The sequence below is a fragment of the Pseudophryne corroboree genome, chromosome 1 (genome assembly GCF_028390025.1).
Source record: "Pseudophryne corroboree isolate aPseCor3 chromosome 1, aPseCor3.hap2, whole genome shotgun sequence".
NCBI classification, from domain to species: Eukaryota; Metazoa; Chordata; class Amphibia; order Anura; family Myobatrachidae; genus Pseudophryne; species Pseudophryne corroboree.
In genome coordinates, this window is record NC_086444.1 from 1,056,103,425 (window position 1) to 1,056,123,617 (window position 20,193).

At 44.9% G+C, this 20,193-nt stretch overlaps 1 protein-coding gene across 6 annotated transcripts in view; it reads right to left on the bottom strand.

The window, feature by feature from the left end:
- LOC134925082 (multifunctional protein ADE2-like) overlaps positions 1-20,193 on the bottom strand; it is a 203,381-nt gene that overhangs the window by 45,070 nt on the left and 138,118 nt on the right. For all 6 annotated transcript variants that reach the window (XM_063920889.1, XM_063920893.1, XM_063920890.1 and 3 more), the window contains 2 exons: positions 16,335-16,462; positions 15,382-15,418 (listed from right to left, as the gene is read on the bottom strand). In XM_063920889.1, the coding sequence (XP_063776959.1) occupies positions 15,382-15,418; positions 16,335-16,462 (165 nt within the window). The remainder of the gene's footprint in view (positions 1-15,381; positions 15,419-16,334; positions 16,463-20,193) is intronic.

Consider the following 20,193-nt stretch of genomic DNA (forward strand, 5'->3'; position numbering starts at 1 on the left):
AGTTTGTGTACAAATTTATGAATGTCTACAAATGTCTCAAACTTGTTAATAGACACAGACGGTGCGTATTTGAGACCTTTTCCCAGGACTTTCTTTTCGTGTATTGTCAGCACATGAGAGCTCAAATTGAATATCTTAACTCCTCTTTCCTCCTCTATCCTCACTTCCTCCTCTACCATAGACCCCGTATCGGGACACCTCTCTTGTTCCCCTTGCCCACTACTGTTGTTAGGTATCCCCCCCTTTCTCTTTCTTTTGCCTTTACTTCCTTTTCTTTTAGTCCTTTTGGCTCCCCCTCTCTTTCCCCTATGGGTTCTTTTCTTTTTTATTATTTCCAACTGAAATTCCTCCCTCTTCTCTCTAAAAAACGAGGAGACCTCTCCCTATTCCTAAGTTCATCGTATCTGTTTTTTTAACCGGATTGGTGTGGAGTCTGATAACTCATCTCTCCTTCCTCCCTTTTTCTCCATCATATCCATACTCCTCTCACTGTTCCCGAATCTCTCGTGTCTATTCCTTGACCGAACCGGGGTATGTTCCACATCCTCTTCCTGCCTCCTATATGCACCCTTGTCACCCCAATCCCTTTTCTCTCTATAATTCTCTCCCCGCTGACCCCTATTTCTGTCAGTCCAATTCCTTTCTTCTCTAAAATTCTCCCTCCATTGGCACCTATTTATCATATGATCTATATCCTCCTTCATATCTATTATTGGGTCATCGGGGCAATCTGAAACCCACTCTACGATCCCCCCATTCAAAAGCTTCTTTTGAGACCTCGAGTGATTCATTTTAGGATGAATGGGAAAGAATTGTGAATGAGTGTTCATTCTCATTGATGAATTTAATTATTAATGAAAGAAGGAGGGAGTAATCACATTTGGATGAGGAGTTAAAGAAATGTAAAGATCTCATTACCCCATTTGCAGATGTGGCGGACTACAAACTGTTTGAGAACAGAATAGAGTTAAATATTAAGAAAAATGAAAAAATTCTAGTGGATAGAAAGATTAGAACATTTATAAGAGATAAAAAGGAATCAGAGGAGGACCCTATACCACCTAATGATACACCAGAAACCGCAGTCAAGCATCAATCAAGACTAGATAAAGCTAATATATCACCCAATAGAGAGAGAAATATGGATTGGAGAGAGAATAAGCAACAGCATATGGATTGTAACTCCCGTGAATGGGGGGATCGTAGAGTGGGTTTCAGATTGCCCCGACGACCCAATAATAGATATGAAGGAGGATATAGATCATATGATAGAAATAGGGGCCAATGGAGGGAGAATTTTAGAGAAGAAAGGAATTGGACTGACAGAAATAGGGGTCAGCGGGGAGAGAATTATAGAGAGAAAAGGGATTGGGGTGACAAGGGTGCATATAGGAGGCAGGAAGAGGATGTGGAACATACCCCGGTTCGGGCAAGGAATAGACACGAGAGATTCGGGAACAGTGAGAGGAGTATGGATATGATGGAGAAAAGGGGAGGAAGGAGAGATGAGTTATCAGACTCCACACCAATCCGGTTAAAAAACAGATATGATGAACTTAGGAATAGGGAGAGGTCCCTCGTTTTTTAGAGAGAAGAGGGAGGAATTTCAGTTGGAAATAATAAAAAAGAAAAGAACCCATAGGGGAAAGAGAGGGGGAGCCAAAAGGACTAAAAGAAAAGGAAGTAAAAGCAAAAGAAAGAGAAAGGGGGGGATACCTAACAACAGTAGTGGGCAAGGGGAACAAGAGAGGTGTCCCGATACGGGGTCTATGGTAGAGGAGGAAGTGAAGATAGAGGAGGAAAGAGGAGTTAAGATATTCAATTTGAGCTCTCATGTGCTGACAATACACGAAAAGAAAGTCCTGGGAAAAGGTCTCAAATACGCACCGTCTGTGTCTATTAACAAGTTTGAGACGTTTGTAGACATTCATAAATTTGTACGCAAACTTTCTCTAAAAAAATTCTTCCTCAGTAAGGAAATAGTGGAAGAGCTGGGGACTACAGAGATCTCAGCAAGAACACCCTTTAGACCTAAATCGGTGTTTTTTCCTTCACAAATGAAGGGAAATTTCATAGACACATTTTGTGAACTAGTTAAAAGTGATTTAAGGGATATCAGACCTAATGGGATAAAATTTTATCTTTCCTTTAAAGAAAGGACAGCTTTGAAAACCTTAAAGGCAAATTCAAATATAACTATAAAACCCGCCGATAAAGGTGGAGGAGTGGTGGTAATGGATACCGATTGGTATCTGAAATTAGTGGAAGAACATGTAGAAAATAAAGACACCTACTCCAAACTTAGATCGGACCCTACAGGAAGGATCTGTACAGAATTACAGAAGTTGGTACAGAAATATGAAGATCTAGGAATTTTAGAGGAGAGAGAAGATAAGAATTTACTCACCGGTAATTCTATTTCTCGTAGTCCGTAGTGGATGCTGGGAACTCCGTAAGGACCATGGGGAATAGCGGGCTCCGAAGGAGGCTGGGCACTCTAGAAAGATCTTAGACTACCTGGTGTGCACTGGCTCCTCCCACTATGACCCTCCTCCAAGCCTCAGGTACTGTGCCCGGACGAGCGTACACAATAAGGAAGGATTTTGAATCCCGGGTAAGACTCATACCAGCCACACCAATCACACCGTACAACTCGTGATATGAAACACAGTTAACAGTATGAAACAATAGAGCCTCTCAACAGATGGCTCAACAATAACCCGATTTAGTTAACAATAACTATGTACAAGTATTGCAGATAAACCGCACTTGGGATGGGCGCCCAGCATCCACTACGGACTACGAGAAATAGAATTACCGGTGAGTAAATTCTTATTTTCTCTAACGTCCTAGTGGATGCTGGGAACTCCGTAAGGACCATGGGGATTATACCAAAGCTCCCAAACGGGCGGGAGAGTGCGGATGACTCTGCAGCACCGAATGAGAGAACTCCAGGTCCTCCTCAGCCAGGGTATCAAATTTGTAGAATTTTGCAAACGTGTTTGCCCCTGACCAAGTAGCTGCTCGGCAAAGTTGTAAAGCCGAGACCCCTCGGGCAGCCGCCCAAGATGAGCCCACCTTCCTTGTGGAATGGGCATTGACAGATTTTGGCTGTGGCAGGCCTGCCACAGTATGTGCAAGCTGAATTGTACTACAAATCCAACGAGCAATAGTCTGCTTAGAAGCAGGAGCACCCAGCTTGTTGGGTGCATACAGGATAAACAGCGAGTCAGATTTTCTGACTCCAGCCGTCCTGGAAACATATATTTTCAGGGCCCTGACAACGTCTAGCAACTTGGAGTCCTCCAAATCCTTAGTAGCCGCAGGCACCACAATAGGCTGGTTCAGGTGAAACGCTGACACCACCTTAGGGAGAAACTGGGGACGAGTCCTCAATTCTGCCCTATCCATATGGAAAATCAGATAAGGGCTTTTACATGATAAAGCCGCCAACTCTGACACTCGCCTGGCTGAAGCCAAGGCCAATAACATGACCACTTTCCACGTGAGATATTTCAGATCCACGGTTTTTAGTGGCTCAAACCAATGTGATTTTAAGAAACTCAACATCACGTTGAGATCCCAAGGTGCCACAGGAGGCACAAATGGGGGCTGAATATGCAGCACTCCTTTCACAAATGTCTGAACTTCAGGTACTGAAGCTAGTTCTTTTTGAAAGAAAATCGACAGAGCCGAGATCTGTACCTTAATGGAGCCCAGTTTTATGCCCATATTCACTCCTGCTTGCAGGAAATGCAGAAATCGACCTAGTTGAAATTCCTCTGTTGGGGCCTTTTTGGCCTCGCACCATGCAACATATTTCCGCCATATGCGGTGATAATGCTTTGCCGTAACATCTTTCCTGGCTTTAATAAGCGTAGGAATGACTTCCTCCGGAATGCCCTTTTCCTTCAGGATCCGGCGTTCAACCGCCATGCCGTCAAACGCAGCCGCGGTAAGTCTTGGAACAGACAGGGGCCCTGCTGCAGCAGGTCCTGTCTGAGCGGCAGAGACCACGGGTCCTCTGAGATCATCTCTTGAAGTTCCGGGTACCACGCTCTTCTCGGCCAATCCGGAACCACGAGAATTGTGTTTACTCCTCGCTTTCTTATTATTCTCAATACCTTTGGTATGAGAGGTAGAGGAGGGAACACATAAACTGACCGGTACACCCACGGTGTCACTAGAGCGTCCACAGCTATCGCCTGAGGGTCTCTTGACCTGGCGCAATACTTCTCTAGTTTTTTGTTTAGGCGGGACGCCATCATGTCCACCTGTGGACGACCCCATTGATTTACAATCATTTGGAAGACTTCTGGATGAAGTCTCCACTCTCCCGGGTGGAGGTCGTGCCTGCTGAGAAAGTCTGCTTCCCAGTTGTCCACTCCCGGGATGAACACTGCTGACAGTGCTAGTACATGATTCTCCGCCCATCGGAGAATTTTTGTGGCTTCTGCCATCGCCGTCCTGCTTCTTGTGCCGCCCTGTCGATTCACATGGGCGACTGCCGTGATGTTGTCTGACTGGATCAGCACCGGCTGGTGTAGGAGCAGGGATTTTGCTTGACTTAGGGCATTGTAAATGGCCCTTAGTTCCAGAATATTTATGTGAAGGGCAGTCTCCTGACTTGACCATAGTCCTTGGAAATTTCTTCCCTTTGTGACTGCCCCCCAGCCTCGTAGGCTGGCATCCGTGGTCACCAGGACCCAGTCCTGTATGCCGAATCTGCGGCCCTCCAGAAGATGAGCACTGTGCAGCCACCACAGAAGAGACACCCTGGTTCGTGGAGACAGGGTTATTAAACGATGCATCTGAAGATGCGATCCGGACCACTTGTCCAACAGGTCCCACTGAAAAATCCTGGCATGGAACCTGCCGAATGGAATTGCTTCGTAAGAAGCTACCATCTTTCCCAGGACCCGCGTACAGTGATGCACCGATACCTGTTCTGGTTTTAGGAGGTCTCTGACTAGAGAAGACAACACCCTGGCTTTCTCCTCCGGGAGAAACACTTTTTTCTGGGCCGTGTCCAGAATCATTCCCAGGAACATTAGACGTGTCGTGGGGACCAGCTGTGACTTTGGGATATTCAGAATCCAGCCGTGCTGGCTCAGCACTTCCTGAGATAGTGCTACTCCCACTAACAACTGTTCCTTGGATCGTGCCTTTATTAGGAGATCGTCCAAGTATGGGATAATTAAAACTCCCTTTTTTCGAAGGAGTATCATCATTTCCGCCATAACCTTGGTAAATACCCTCGGTGCCGTGGAGAGTCCAAACGGCAGCGTCTGGAATTGGTAATGGCAGTCCTGTACCACAAATCTGAGGTACTCCTGGTGAGAATTGTAAATGGGGACATGCAGGTAAGCATCCTTGATGTCCAGGGATACCATGTAATCCCCCTCGTCCAGGCTTGCAATAACCGCCCTGAGCGATTCCATCTTGAACTTGAATTTTTTTATGTATGTGTTCAAGGATTTCAAATTTAAAATGGGTCTCACCGAACCGTCCGGTTTCGGCACCACAAATAGTGTGGAATAGTAACCCCGGCCTTGTTGAAGTAGGGGTACCTTGATTATCACCTGCTGGGAATACAGCTTGTGAATCGCTGCTAGCACCGCCTCCCTGTCTGAGGGAGCAATCGGCAAGGCGGATTTTAGGAAACGGCGGGGTGGAGTCGCCTCGAATTCCAGCCTGTATCCCTGAGATACTATTTGAAGGATCCAGGGATCCACCTGTGAGCGGGCCCACTGATCGCTGAAATTCCTGAGGCGGGCCCCCACCGTACCTGGCTCCGCCTGTGAAGCCCCACCGTCATGCGGCGGACTTGGAAGAGGAAGCGGGGGAAGACTTTTGTTCCTGGGAACCTGCTGTTTGCTGCAGCCTTTTTCCCCTACCTCTGCTTCTTGACAGAAAAGACCCTCCTTTTCCCCGCTTGTTTTTCTGGGACCGAAAGGACTGAACCTGATAAAATGGCGCCTTCTTAGGCTGTGAGGGGACATGGGGTAAAAATGCTGACTTCCCAGACGTTGCTGTGGAAACTAGGTCGGAGAGACCATCCCCAAATAATTCCTCCCCCTTATAAGGCAAGACTTCCATGTGCCTTTTGGAATCTGCATCTCCAGTCCACTGGCGAGTCCATAAGCATCTCCTAGCAGAGATAGATAATGCACTTATTTTAGATGCCAGCCGGCAGATTTCCCTCTGTGCATCTCTCATGTATAAGACGGAGTCTTTTATATGGTCAATTGTTAGCAGGATCGTGTCTCTGTCTAACGTGTCAATATTTTCTGACAGTTTATCTGACCACGCAGCGGCAGCACTGCACATCCATGCTGACGCAATAGCTGGTCTGAGTATAATGCCTGAGTGTGTATATACAGACTTCAGGATCGCCTCCTGCTTTCTATCAGCAGGTTCCTTAAGGGCGGCCGTATCCTGGGACGGTAGTGCCACCTTTTTAGACAAACGTGTGAGCGCTTTATCCACCCTCGGGGGTGTTTCCCAACGTAACCTATCCTCTGGCGGGAAAGGGAACGCCATTAGTAGCTTCTTAGGAATTACCAATTTCTTATCAGGGGAAGCCCACGCTTCTTCACACACTTCATTTAATTCATCTGACGGGGGAAAAACTACAGGTAGTTTTTTCTCCCCAAACATAATACCCTTTTTTGTGGTACCTGGATGTAAATCAGAAATATTTAACACCTCTTTCATTGCCTCAATCATGCAGTGAATGGCCTTAACGGGCATTAAATTTGACTCATCGTCGTCGACACTGGTGTCAGTATCCGTGTCGACATCTACTTGTGCCACCTGAGATAACGGGCGTTTCAGAGCCCCTGATGACTTTTGAGACACCTGGACAGGCACGAGCTGAAGACTCGGCTGTCCCACAGTCGGCATGTCGTCAAATTTTTTATGTAAGGAGTCTATACGTGCACTCATTTCCTGCCATAATACCATCCACTCAGGTGTCTGACCCCCAGGGGGTGACATCCCTGCTAAAGGCATCTGCTCCCCCTCCACATCATTATCCTCCTCAAACATGTCGACACAGCCGTACCGACACACTCCACACACACAGGGAATGCTCAAATAGAGGACAGGACCCACAAAAGCCCTTTGGGGGGACAGAGTAAGAGTATGCCAGCACACACCAGAGCGCTATATATATATACAGGGACTAACTGAGTTATGTCCCTAATAGCTGCTTTTTATATAATATACTGTATACAGTGCCAATTTTAATGCCCCCCCTCTCTTTTCCCTCTTACTGTACTGTAGAATTGGAGGGAAGAGCCAGGGCGCTTCCTTCCAGCCGAGCTGTGAGGGAAAAATGGCGCCAGTGTGCTGAGGAGATAGGCTCCCCCTTTTTCGCGGCCTATTCTCCCGCTTTTTATGGGATTCTGGCAGGGGTATTTACCTCATATATAGCCCCAGGGGCTATATATTGAGGTATTTTAGCCAGCCAAGGTGTTTTTATTGCTGCCTCAGGGCGCCCCCCCCCAGCGCCCTGCACCCTCAGTGACCGGAGTGTGAAGTGTGTATAAGGAGCAATGGCGCACAGCTGCAGTGCGCTACCTTGGTGAAGACAGGATGTCTTCATGCCGCCGATTTTCCGGACCATCTTCTTGCTTCTGGCTCTGTAAGGGGGACGGCGGCGCGGCTCCGGGACCGAACATCAAGGCTGGGCCTGCGGTCGATCCCTCTGGAGCTAATGGTGTCCAGTAGCCTAAGAAGCCCAATCCGGCTGCAAGCAGGCGAGTTCGCTTCTTCTCCCCTTAGTTCCTCGCTGCAGTGAGCCTGTTGCCAGCAGGTCTCACTGAAAATAACAAATTCTAAGACTATAACTTTCTAAGAGCTCAGGAGAGCCCCTAGTGTGCATCCAACCTCGGCCGGGCACGAAATCTAACTGAGGCTTGGAGGAGGGTCATAGTGGGAGGAGCCAGTGCACACCAGGTAGTCTAAGATCTTTCTAGAGTGCCCAGCCTCCTTCGGAGCCCGCTATTCCCCATGGTCCTTACGGAGTTCCCAGCATCCACTAGGACGTTAGAGAAACAAAGTTTTTGATAAATAATGATCCCACCACACCTGCACTGTATTTGTTGCCTAAAGTGCATAAAAGTGTCACCAATCCACCGGGTAGACCGATTGTGTCTGGAGTGGGATCAGCAACGACGAATTTGTCGGAGTATATAGACTTTTTTTTACAACCACTAGTTCTTAAAAATGTGTCCCATTTGAAAGATACAAGACAATTTCTGAATTTTCTTACCACGATAGAGTGGGATGAAAATATGTTCATGGTGACTGCAGACGTCAAATCATTGTATTCGATCATTAAACATGAAGACGGTCTGCAAGCTGTGACTAAATACCTGAGAGATAGCACTTTGGAGGAAACAGTACAGAATTTTATTGTAGATGGCATTCGTTTATTTTACATAATAACTATTTTATTTTTAATGGATCCTTTTACATTCAGAAAGTTGGGACAGCTATGGGCACCAGGTTTGCTCCGAGTTATGCCAATATATTCATGGGACAATGGGAAGCGGATTTTGTTTGGAACAATAATCCCTTCGGAGCAAACCTGGTGTCCTGGCGTCGCTATATAGACAACGTCTTTTTTTATATGGAGAGGAGGAAGAGATGTTTTAAATCAGTTCTGTACATATTTAAATGCAAATAATCTAAATATAGAGCTGACTTTTAATATAGATAAATATAAGGTAGACTTTCTGGATATCACAGTATTTGTTGAAAATCATGCGTTGCACACTAAGACTTATATTAAGGAGACAGATTCACGAGCCTATATAGAATATGACAGTTGCCATCATGTCAATTGGCTGAACTCCATCCCTCAGGGTCAGTTCAAACGATTAAAAAGGAACTGTACAACGGAGAACGTATTTAAGGAACAGGCAAATGAACTGAAAGAAATATTTGAGGAAAATGGGTATAAAGCTGAGTTGGTGGAACGAGCAATGTTAGAGACAGAAGAGGTAGACAGGAAGGATCTTCTAGATACTAGACCTTTGACTAAACCAAAAGGAGACAAGTACGAATGGGCTTTTATCACAGGTTTTAATTCCCAACATAAGATTTTAGAAAAATCATTTAGAAAGAATTGGAACATTCTTCGTAAAGACCCTATTTTAAGTAAAGTGATTCCGGAATGTCCGGTTTTTATATATAAAAAAGCACCAAACTTAAAGACCACATTAGTGAAGAGTTGTTTACCACAAAAAAAAACGGGAGGGCAGAATTATTACTAAGGGCTTCCACCGCTGTGGAGAATGCATAGGATGCAGAGAAGTCAAAAGTGACGGTACGAAGAAATTAGATGCTATAAACATAAATGGGCATTTGTGGACACTGAGAGATTTTATTACATGCAACATGAAAAATGTTGTGTATTTTATAGAGTGTACTTGTCATCTTTTCTACATAGGACGAACTTCGCGTCGGCTAAAAGTACGAATAGGAGAACATTGTCGAAACATTAAGAAGGGATTGGAGTCTCATGCCCTCTCCAATCATTTTAAAAGATACCATAAATGTTCAACACAGGAAATAGTAAGATTTGCGGGCATCAAATTAGTCAGATGCAACCAGCGACAAAGAGATATTGCCTCTCTTTTAGCTAAATGTGAGATGCAGTGTATCTATAACTTTAATACATTACATCCACATGGTATCAACAGCGATTTTGAATTGAAATGGTTTTTATAGATTGTGTTCATTATTTGTATGCTGTCCTTTAGAGGATGTCAATGTTGTTATGGGGTGTGACATGAGAGATAGGGAGGATTTTTATTAAAAGATTAGGAGCTCCCTTTTATGTTTTTTAGTGAGACTTTTTTTGTATATATATATATATATATATATATATATATATATAAGCACTATTTCTGTATGTATTGATGTAGATTTTAATATGTTTATAATGATGCTGTGGATTCTTAATTTTATTTCATAGATGAATGCCTTTTTACATTGGGGAATTGGATACCAAGCACAAAAATGAGGACTTCAATTAGTATATATAACCCAGGGAAACCGATTGAGACACTCGTGAGATGGGAGACGCATGACCGGAAGTGACGTGACGCCATTCTAGCCCGCGGGTCCGAACTTCCGGCGATGACGCACCAAGGGGGCAGTGAGGGCACACATACGGGAGAACGGACGGCCAGGCGGAAGTGACGGGGGTCCGAACTTCCGGTGGTGAAGCACCGAGGAGGCCACGAGGAGGCCACGAGGGAGCGTACACGTGGAGGATCGGCCGGACGGGCGGAAGTGGATGAACGCGCTTCCGGGGGTGTGGCACCAACTTATGATGATGGACGCGGGAGCCCCAATAGATGATTAAGTAGGAGGAGAGATCTGTGTTTTGGGACTTGATTGACAGCTAGGCTGACCATGGCTGATTATTATTGATGTTTAATGGTAATTCGTGATTGGTGGATTATGGTTTAAAAGGGAACTCAGGAGGGGAAGTCTTCACACATTGCCTTGAGAAAGACCCACAGCATTCTGGGTTGAAACGCGTTGCCTGTTTTGTGGACCCCCTGTTCCAGTGGAAGGTGGACTGCTATCCATTTACCGGAGGAATACACCTGGTTGTCTCCCCGGGAGGACCATTGTGGTGACTATTCATATAACACGCTGTTTGAGGACTGTTTCAAACCAGTTCTCGAATCACTCTGGTAATTGTTCTATTTGCAGCATCTGTAACTGGACGTGTGGAATTGAAACTTTTTATATTATCATGTATTTGTTTATTGTGTGTATGTAATTAAAAATTAAGATTGTACTACACATGTTATGCTCTTATTCTTTTCTATGTGCTGAGAACAAAACACGTATCAGCCGGAAGAGATTTTGAGGATCGACCTCCAAATTAAAGGAATGTATCGTCCTTTTTATTGAATCATTAATATATTGTATGAGGGGCGCCTGGTATAGACAATTGCCTATCTATATTTTATTACATTCATATTTGAAGTGTTTTAGGGGAGACGCTTACATTGGGAGTTATAACAACCAGGCAGCCCACTGCGCAGTTCAGTGTACAGCAGAATATCCTGTTATAAGATGCCACAATTTTGTTTAACTCTTCGCCAAAAAGAATATCACCTGTAAAAGGGAGGACTTCCAATATTTTCTTGAAATCTAAATCTACTTTCCAAGATCTTAGCCAAAGGATAAGTACAGATGAAGCAGACTCCTTTGCCGCTAACACACCAGCATTAGATAGTGCCTCGCCAATGTAGGTAGTTGCTGACTTAATATGGTCTAGGTACAGTCGGCAGTTATCAGACAGATCTGATGGTAGTTCTTCCTCTATGGCCTGTAACCACACTTCAATAGCTTTTGCAGCCCACGAAGCTGCCACCGTGGGCCTGTTTATAGCTCTAGTGAGGGAATAAATGGATTTGAGGCAGTTTTCAATATGCCTATCTGTCGGCTCTTTTAATGAAGAGGCAGTAATGACAGGCAATGTGGAAGTCATTAGTAGACATGTGACATGAGAATCCACTGGGAGTGGAGTTTCCCACTTTGTACATATTGCCGCAGGGAGAGGATAGCAAGCCAATGTGCGGTTAGACAAAGGGGATTTCTTGGCAGGAGAGTTCCAGAGTTCCTGTCTTATTTACATTAAATAATCAGAGTGTGAAAACTCTGATCTGAGTATTTTTTTGTATTGTTTATGTTTAATAGCATCAACCAATGCAGGTACCTGTTATGCACACCAGTGCCAGCAGGAATGTACTGGTGTCTGAACGGTGAGGGATGCAAAACAAATGAACTCACAGACAGACTGGGGAATATGACATTACATACACAGAAGGTGATAGGGTAACAAAATAAACACAAAGTGAACAGAAAAGCCCAAAGGCTAAGAAACTGGGTGTCTCCCTAATATTAGCAATGCTCAGATGGAAAGAAGCAAGATGTAGTGATTTAATACGTAGAGAACCCGAAATGCTGTTGCTAAGGGCAACAGCAAAACCCTAAAGGGTTACCAACGGGTGTGGCAGTAAACTCCTTGGTCAGAGATGGAATAATAGACACAAGGAGAGTCTCCACAATCCTAGTCCTCACTTGCAGTGCACTGGTTCAGCTTACTGCCACTAAACTGACACCTGAACACCTTGCACAGTGAGAAAGGATTTTGGCAGGCAAGTCTGAGAATACAGCTGCAAACTTGCTAGGTTCACAGAGTAGCAAAAGAACCCCAGCAGGTTAAACGACTGACTCCAGTCTTACTGCTAGGTCTGGATTGGCAGAGTGTAATACCAAATCCCAAGGCCTATTTGCAGTAAGCAACAAACAAATACAAAGTTTACACAGTACTAGCTAGCTTTCAGGAACTGACTAACCAACAAAGATTCAGCAGCATCTGCCTAACCTGAGAAGAGGGTTTATATAGCAGGTGCTGTCCACGCCCCACTCAGACCTCACAGACTGTGAGCACAAAAACCAGCACCGGATCCCCTGCCGTGCACAGAGCCTGTAACCACTGCACAGCAAAAGACCCGAACCGGAGTATCAGCTACGCTCAGGTTACTCCGCTAGCACTTGTCTCCCGGTTGCCATGACGACGTGGCAGCACAGAGCAGGAGACCCTAACAGTACCTCAACCATAATGGAAACATCATCCACAGCCGCACAAGAATCTGTGACGGAGGGAGCCGTATCCTCACCCTCTTCCTCAGATGACATTAGAATCTGAAATGACAGTGGATTGAGAGGAAGTTGTAGCTTGTCCTGAGGATACAGTGACATGTTTATGCCCTGTCAGGTGCTTTTGTTTAGACAGTCTGTGTTAACTGCTAAACCTGATTAGAAAGTGTATCCACCCAGGGTGGATTTGCAATTGGTACTAAATTTGGTGGTATCGACATAGGGGAAGTAAGTTGGTCCAATAAAGTACCTAACATTTGTGAAAAAGCAGCCCAAGGAGGCTCTTGCGTGGGAGCAGAAGGTGTAAAACCATTAACACAAAGGCCCTCCTGATTAAAATCCTCTGCAGATAACCCTGCAGAGCAAACTCTACAGGAGAGTAGCAGTGGGGAATCTGCTCGTTTGTGACCCTTTTTGTTAGACATTTTATGCAGAAACAAGTAGGGTGCCTTTACACTCTGACGCAGAGTGTGGTATGTGACTAGACACAGCCAATTAATTAAGTGCTGTGAATAGTGTCCCTGAAAGCACCTGTGCCCAGGGTATAGAATGAACAGTGATAGGTATATACTGTAAAGTTGAAAAGAAAAGCAGACAGCAGAACTAGCACACAGTCACATACAATGCTGATAAATGTATAATTATACTGCAATAAGTTTGTATATTAAGAAGGTAGAATGTGTTTGTAAAAACCTAGTTTGCTGCAGATATTTTTACAGGGAGACCTATTGCCCAGCGTTCCTGTAGACCTGCTTGCTGTCTCCCTGAAATGGCTGCCTGGTTCTCATGAGGTAAGGAGGGAGAGTGAAGCAGCTCAAGTGCGGGAAATCTGTTGCAGACTGATGCCTAGAGCTGGGGGAGGGGCTACAGGTTAAGCGCCACCTCCCCTGTGCTGGTCTTCCACCCCAGGTACAATGCGGGCCATGTAAATGGGTGTAATTTACACCCTAACCTGTGCCCCTAAACGCCCTTGGTGGTCTAGTGGCGGCCCTGCATGGAGACAGTGTCCACGCCCGCGCCTCGTGTCTGTCTCCCTGGACGCGTGGCGGACCGTGATTTCAATGTAGATCCCGAGAGGAGATCTTTCTTACCTTCCCCCCAATGCCGGCCACGCTGTCCCGGGGTCCCATCAGCAAGCGTTGCTAGTTGCTGTGTGTGTGGTCCCCCGCTGCAACTTCTCATCAAAGGCATAGTCCAAGCGTCAGTTTCAGCACCAGTGGGGGGGCGGGTGGGGTGGGGTTTTGATGGTGATGGAGCTGCAGCGCTGAAGTCTCAGAGGAAAAAGAGTAAAAAGCTTAAAAAGCTGTAAATGGTGCACCAACAAAATCTGATAGACCAGTAGACGGGATGCCAGCTATCTCTATATCGACAGCGGCATCCCGTCTGTCAGAATCCCGGCAACGAGGCCCCTCGCAGGCTCACTGTGCTCGCCACAAATAATATTTCCACTCGGAATGGTGGCGTAGACCCACCAACCGAGTGGGAATAACCCGCGTTTGTCAGGATTCCAGCCGGCAGCATTTCACTGGCTGTCAGGATTCTGGCATCTGTCTCCTGAACGGCGGGATCCCGACAGCCAGTATATTAAATGCATCACATAAAATGGCTTAAGACAGAGAGTGAGCATGTGATCAAGGGAGACAAAGCAATAGCAGATCATCTAAATAATTTGTTTGCTCAGTATTCACTACAGAAGCAGAGGGGAAGGGGCCACAGTTAAGTTACAAGAATATCCACAAAAATGAGGTAGTTAAAAATATATTAACAGAGAAGGTCCTAACAGAACTCTCAATACTGAGAGTAGAGAAATCAATGGGGCCAGATAGGATATACAGTATTCAAGGATACTAAAAGAGCTTAAAGGGATGCTGATAGCACCATTAACAGAATTATTCAAATAGTCGCTAGCTAAAGGACTAAGTCCAGAGGACTGAAAAGAGCAAAAGTAATCCCACTGCTCTTTTCAAGGAAGAGGCAAACAACTACCGACCAGTGAGCCTTATCAGTAGAAGGGAAAATAATGGAAACACTATTAAAAGAAAGTTATAGAAGATCTCAAATCTAGAAATTTACAGGATGCCAAACAGCATAGATTTACTGGGGATGGGGGGAGATCACGCCAAACAAATCTTGACTTTTTTGACTGAGTGACTAAAGCAATAGATCAAGGGGGTGGCTGTAGATGTAGCTTATCTAGACATTAGTAAGGCTTTTGACAGGGTCCCACATCGCAAACTGCTAAACAAACAGGAAAGCTTGGGATTGGATTCTATGACAGTTGAATGGATAAGATCTTGGTTGCAGAATTGGAAACAGAGAGTTGTAGTAAATGGAGTGCATTCACAGGAGGGAAAGGGTACCAGTGGAGTACCCCAGGAATCTATACAATGTGTTATAAAAAAGTGAAGCTTGACAAGATAGAGCTTTGTTTTATAGGTTTGTTATGTTGCTTTCAAGAAGTAAATTTATATTAATATGGGATTGTTGCAGGACATTAATATGCATCTTCGTATCAGTTTTTGTAAAAAAAATAAAAAAAGAAAACAAAGATTTGGGGATTTTATTATTGGTATCAATCAATAAATATTTGAGCATAAATAATAAAAATAAAGGACAACCTAGTCGATTCCGAGGAGTTTTATACCAGAAATGTTATACAAATTGTTAACTAATGACACCAACCTGTGGTTGATTTGGTTTCAGCAGAAAAGCCTGGAATCTATAATAAATGAAATATGAAACAAATATTTGTGAGTTCTGCAACACAATTGATTGGCCACCCCCCTTCCTTTGAAAACTACTGAATTTAGCACTTTGACTGTTGTCCCACCCCTTGGACCCACATTGATACCAGAGAACAGACCCTGTGTCATGCTGTTCCAGATTTGGAAAAAGAGTCACAAGTGCTATAGTACTTGAGCCATCCTGGGCACTGAAGCGTTAGCTTGTTGGTCAGCTATTGTATTTCTCCCACAGAAATTAATTCCTCATGTACTCCAGTACTGACTGCAGCTGTGCTCCGCTAACAGTCGGGGTAGCCTGCAGGGGTCCCCCATCAAACAAATGCTATAGGTTAAAGGGATGGTGGCACAGTTAAGGAAAAGCCTGATTAAGGGGGTGACTTTATATGTATGCACTTACGCATACCCCACCAACCGTTCCAATTTTGACAGGACAGTCCTACCATGGACTGCAGTGACCCAGTGAGGCTAAAGTATGGAGAGAACTCTTATCTACTGGACATGCGTGTTAGGGGGCAGCCCAGTAGCTGGGAAAATGCTGAGAATGCTGCTCGCATGATGCCAAACAAGGGGGTGACACATGACCATGCCCCCTTTTCACGTGCAAGCCAAAAGGCACACGCATGAGGACCTGATCCTGGCATCTCAAATGTTGCTCCTTAGGGCTCCCAAGATAGAGTGCCCCAGGTCCCCCAAAGTGGCAATCCAGCTCTGTGTTAGGAAGTGGTGGCAGCTACACAGTATTCCTGGAGTTTGGCATACAGCAATGTACAAATATTTTTTTTTTTTAGAACCACATTCAATATAATTTTTAAGCATTTTCCTGGCTGTGATAACTAAACTAGAGGATGTGTTACATGACCCAAAGGGTTTGCAAGTTGTGCTTTTACTCACACTGGCACTGTGCAAGGGAGCCTCAAAGTTTTTCAATGCACAGTATTGTGAATTTTCCATGTTCAGCGGGGATGAGCTATTTACGAGACGGGCAGCTGTTCGCTGGCTGACTTCTACCTTCTGGATGTCTATAGGGATAGTAAACTCATGTTAAGCCACATCATACATAAAAGTAGTTTTGAAATACAAAGACAATAATAACTTTGATTTGCCCAGTCAGGCTCACTCTATTCGGAGATTAGCCATTATGGGGCTAATCAGATGTGGCGGAGTAGCTATCACTTCCTTGGAAGCAGCAGCCAGCTACAGCTCTGTGTGTAATTGCAGCAAGAGGCGTCTATTACAAGTAGACACCTCCTGCTGCCACAGAAATCCTAGGCATCTCTGCCACACCATCAGGCAGCTTGTGGCACCAATGAGGTCGCACATGTCGTCCATTGCAGTACCTTGTAAGGGGCCAAGAAATTTGCATCCAATGACAGAGATCCTGGCCTCTTCCCTCCCCTTAAACGACAGCTACACACCTCTGTTTTCACAAACGGAGCAGTTGCCACCCCCTCCCCAAACGGCATTAGACTGTAAATCACTGACAGTATGATGCTGGACTGCGTCGCCGCAGAACCTTTTCGTGCAAGGGCAGAACGGGTCCTGCACATGTTCAATGTACCGAATATCTGTACCTTGCGCATCATTATACAGTAACAGCCGGATCTGAATAAAAGTCAGCAACCAAAATGGTTTATGAAAATAGGATTTTGGTACTTACCGGGTAAATCCTTTTCTTTGAATACATAGGGGTCACTGGAGTACTCTTAGGGATATGGACGGTGTGATAGCAGGGATAGACACATTTAAATATTTCAATGTGTAAACCTCCTCCCCCTCCATACTCCCCAGAAACCTCAGTGTTTTTTTTGCTGAGCCGGATAGGAGCGAATAAGAGGGTGAACAATGCAGAATTACATATAACATAACATAACGGACAACTGAAAAGTTGACACCTAACATAACAGACAACTGGAAAGTTGACACCTAACATAACAAACAACTGGAAAGTTGACACCTAACATAATGGACAACTGGAAAGTTGACACCTAACATAATGGACAACTGGAAAGTTGACACCTAACATAACGGACAACTGGAAGGTTGACACGACAACAGATAATAATCACCGTACCTTCCAACAAGCCGGTGATAATGTGTTACCATAAGAGATACTGAACCAACCACAAGACAGGTGAAACTGCTCTGGGCGGGCGTCCGGTGACCCCTATGGATTCAAAGAAAAGTATTTACCTGGTAAATACCAAAATCCTATTTTCTTTTTCATCCATTAAGGGTCACTGGAGTACTCTTGGGACGTACCAAAGTTTACCCCTTGGGCGGGAGAGCTGTTTGGCACCTGTAATAGTAGACGGCCCAAAACTAAATGCTGATGTCGCAAAATTATTAAATTTGTAAAGGCGCACAACTTGTGCACTGACAACCATGTAACCGCATGGCAAATTTATGAAGGCCGCACGACCCGCTACCCATGACGTTCCCACCGAACGCATGGAATGTACTCATATAGATGCAGGCGGTTGTAAACTAGTTCGAAATTAAACTTGACGAATAGTTAGCGCAATCGATCCAGCCATACCTATCTTGACTGCAGTATTGAGAACAACAATGTATCCGTTTTACGGACTGGTGATATTCGGGTACAACCAAGCAAAACGCACGAACCACATTCAAAGTAGCAGGAGTTACCGAACTTCCTTTGAAAGCAGGAACCATGAATGATTAATTTATGAAAAGAGGATACAACCTTAGGTAGAAAAGCGGAATTCGGTCGAAGATCTGCTCTGTTATCATGAAACACCAGGTACGGTGGATTGCATGAAAACACGCCTACTTTAGAACACACATTGCCGAAGTTAAGGCTAGGAGAAATTGTTTTCTAAGTGAGAACTTAACATCCACTTATTATAAAGTTTCACAAAGTGAGGACTATAAAAAATCTCAAAGTAGATTCAAGTCCAAATGAATCTGTAGATGGTATAAATCAAACTCGGTCCTCGGGAGCCCACACAGTGCATGTTTTGCAGGTAACCCAGCAGGTGCACAGGTGTATTAATTACTCACTGACACATTTTAAAAGGTCCACAGGTGGAGCTAATTATTTCACTTGCGATTCTGTGAGGAGACCTGCAAAACATGCACTGTGTGGGCCCCTGAGGACCGAGTTTGAGAACCTCTGGTATAAATGGAGGATGAACTGTAAGGACACCTTACAGGAACATATGCACTGTTGGCAAAAGAGCCACACGGCGCAGAAGAAATTCACAAAGTGGAAACCTGCACTTTAGTGTCTGTAAACTTAGTCCTTCTCGAATCCCGTCTGGAAAAATAGCATAAGACGGGACAACTTAAAAGAAGATGTCGGAAACTTCCGAGCTTCACACCAACCACTATAAGCTTGCCCAAATCTGTGATAATGAGCTGCCGTGACTGACTTCTTAGCACGTAACATGGTTGGTATAACGGACTTTGGAATGCCATCTTGTCTTAAGAGAGCAGTTCCAACAGATGCACTAAATTGGGGTAAAGGAACAGACCCTTTTGTAGTAGGTCTGGACGTAGCGGAAGTGGCCACGGATAGTCTGCGAGTAGAGCGCGGCAATCCGAGAACCATGCTCTCTGAGGCTAATGAGGCGCCACTAGTATGATGGTCGTGGACTCTGCTTACTTGATCCACTTTAGCAACCGCGTAAGCAGTGGAAATGATGGAAATAGATACGAGGCTGTACGGCCACTCTATTTGGGAGAGCAGCCACTGCCACCACCTTTGTTTTGAATACATACGTGAGTGTCTGATGAATTTGGCGAAATGCCATTAGATCCACCTGTGGGTAACCCCACTGCTGGACTAACATCTGGAACACTTGTGGATGTAAAGGCCATTCACCCTGATGAAAATCCTGACGACTGAGTTAGTCTATATTCTAGTTGCAGATAATATCACCTGCTGATGTTCGGCCCAATGTAGGATTCGAGCAACTTCTCACATGGCCATGCGACTTCAAGTCTTTGTTTGTTGATGTATGCGACTGTAAGATGTGAGCTGCCTGTGCAGAGCATTGTAAATAGGCCTGAGTTCTACAGCATGTATTGACCGTTATCTATTCGGTATGACTACAGAGCCTGAAGCTGACCACGTTGGAGTATAGCTCCCCAACAGTTTAAAATTGCGTCCGTTGTCAGAATTATCCAAATCCAGACTCCAACAGTGAAATTTTGTACTTGGAGCCACCTGAGTAGCGATACTCTGGCCACTGAAGTCAACAGCACACTCTGGTGAATTTGTAGATGAGGGCTCAACCACTGTCCGAGCAGACTAAGCTGAAAAGGACATGAGTGAAATAATTCTAACTGGAGTGCTTGGAAAGACGCCTGTATCTTTACTAACAGTCGAATGCACAGTGCACTGATACTGTCCATGAATAGAGCACTAACTGTACTATGCTTATACCTCTGACAGGTAAAACCGTGCTAAACTGGGACATAGTATGGCCGTAAGGCATGCTAAAAGAGTATGTGTTGTCACAACGTCCTGAGATGCTTGTCTAAGTACAGAACTATTAACCACTTCCATGGATCTGAGATGATTAATCATCACAGACATCACGTTCCACAGACACCGGCTTGTGAATACCCAAGGCACTGATGAGAGCCAAGCGGCAGTGCCTGAGTAATAATGGTTTTGTTGTACCGTACCCGAAATTACGCCTGATGCAGTGGCCAAATTGGAATGCGTAAGTACGCATTCTTGAGATTCAGTGAAAACATGATTTCCTGTGGTTTAGACCCACAA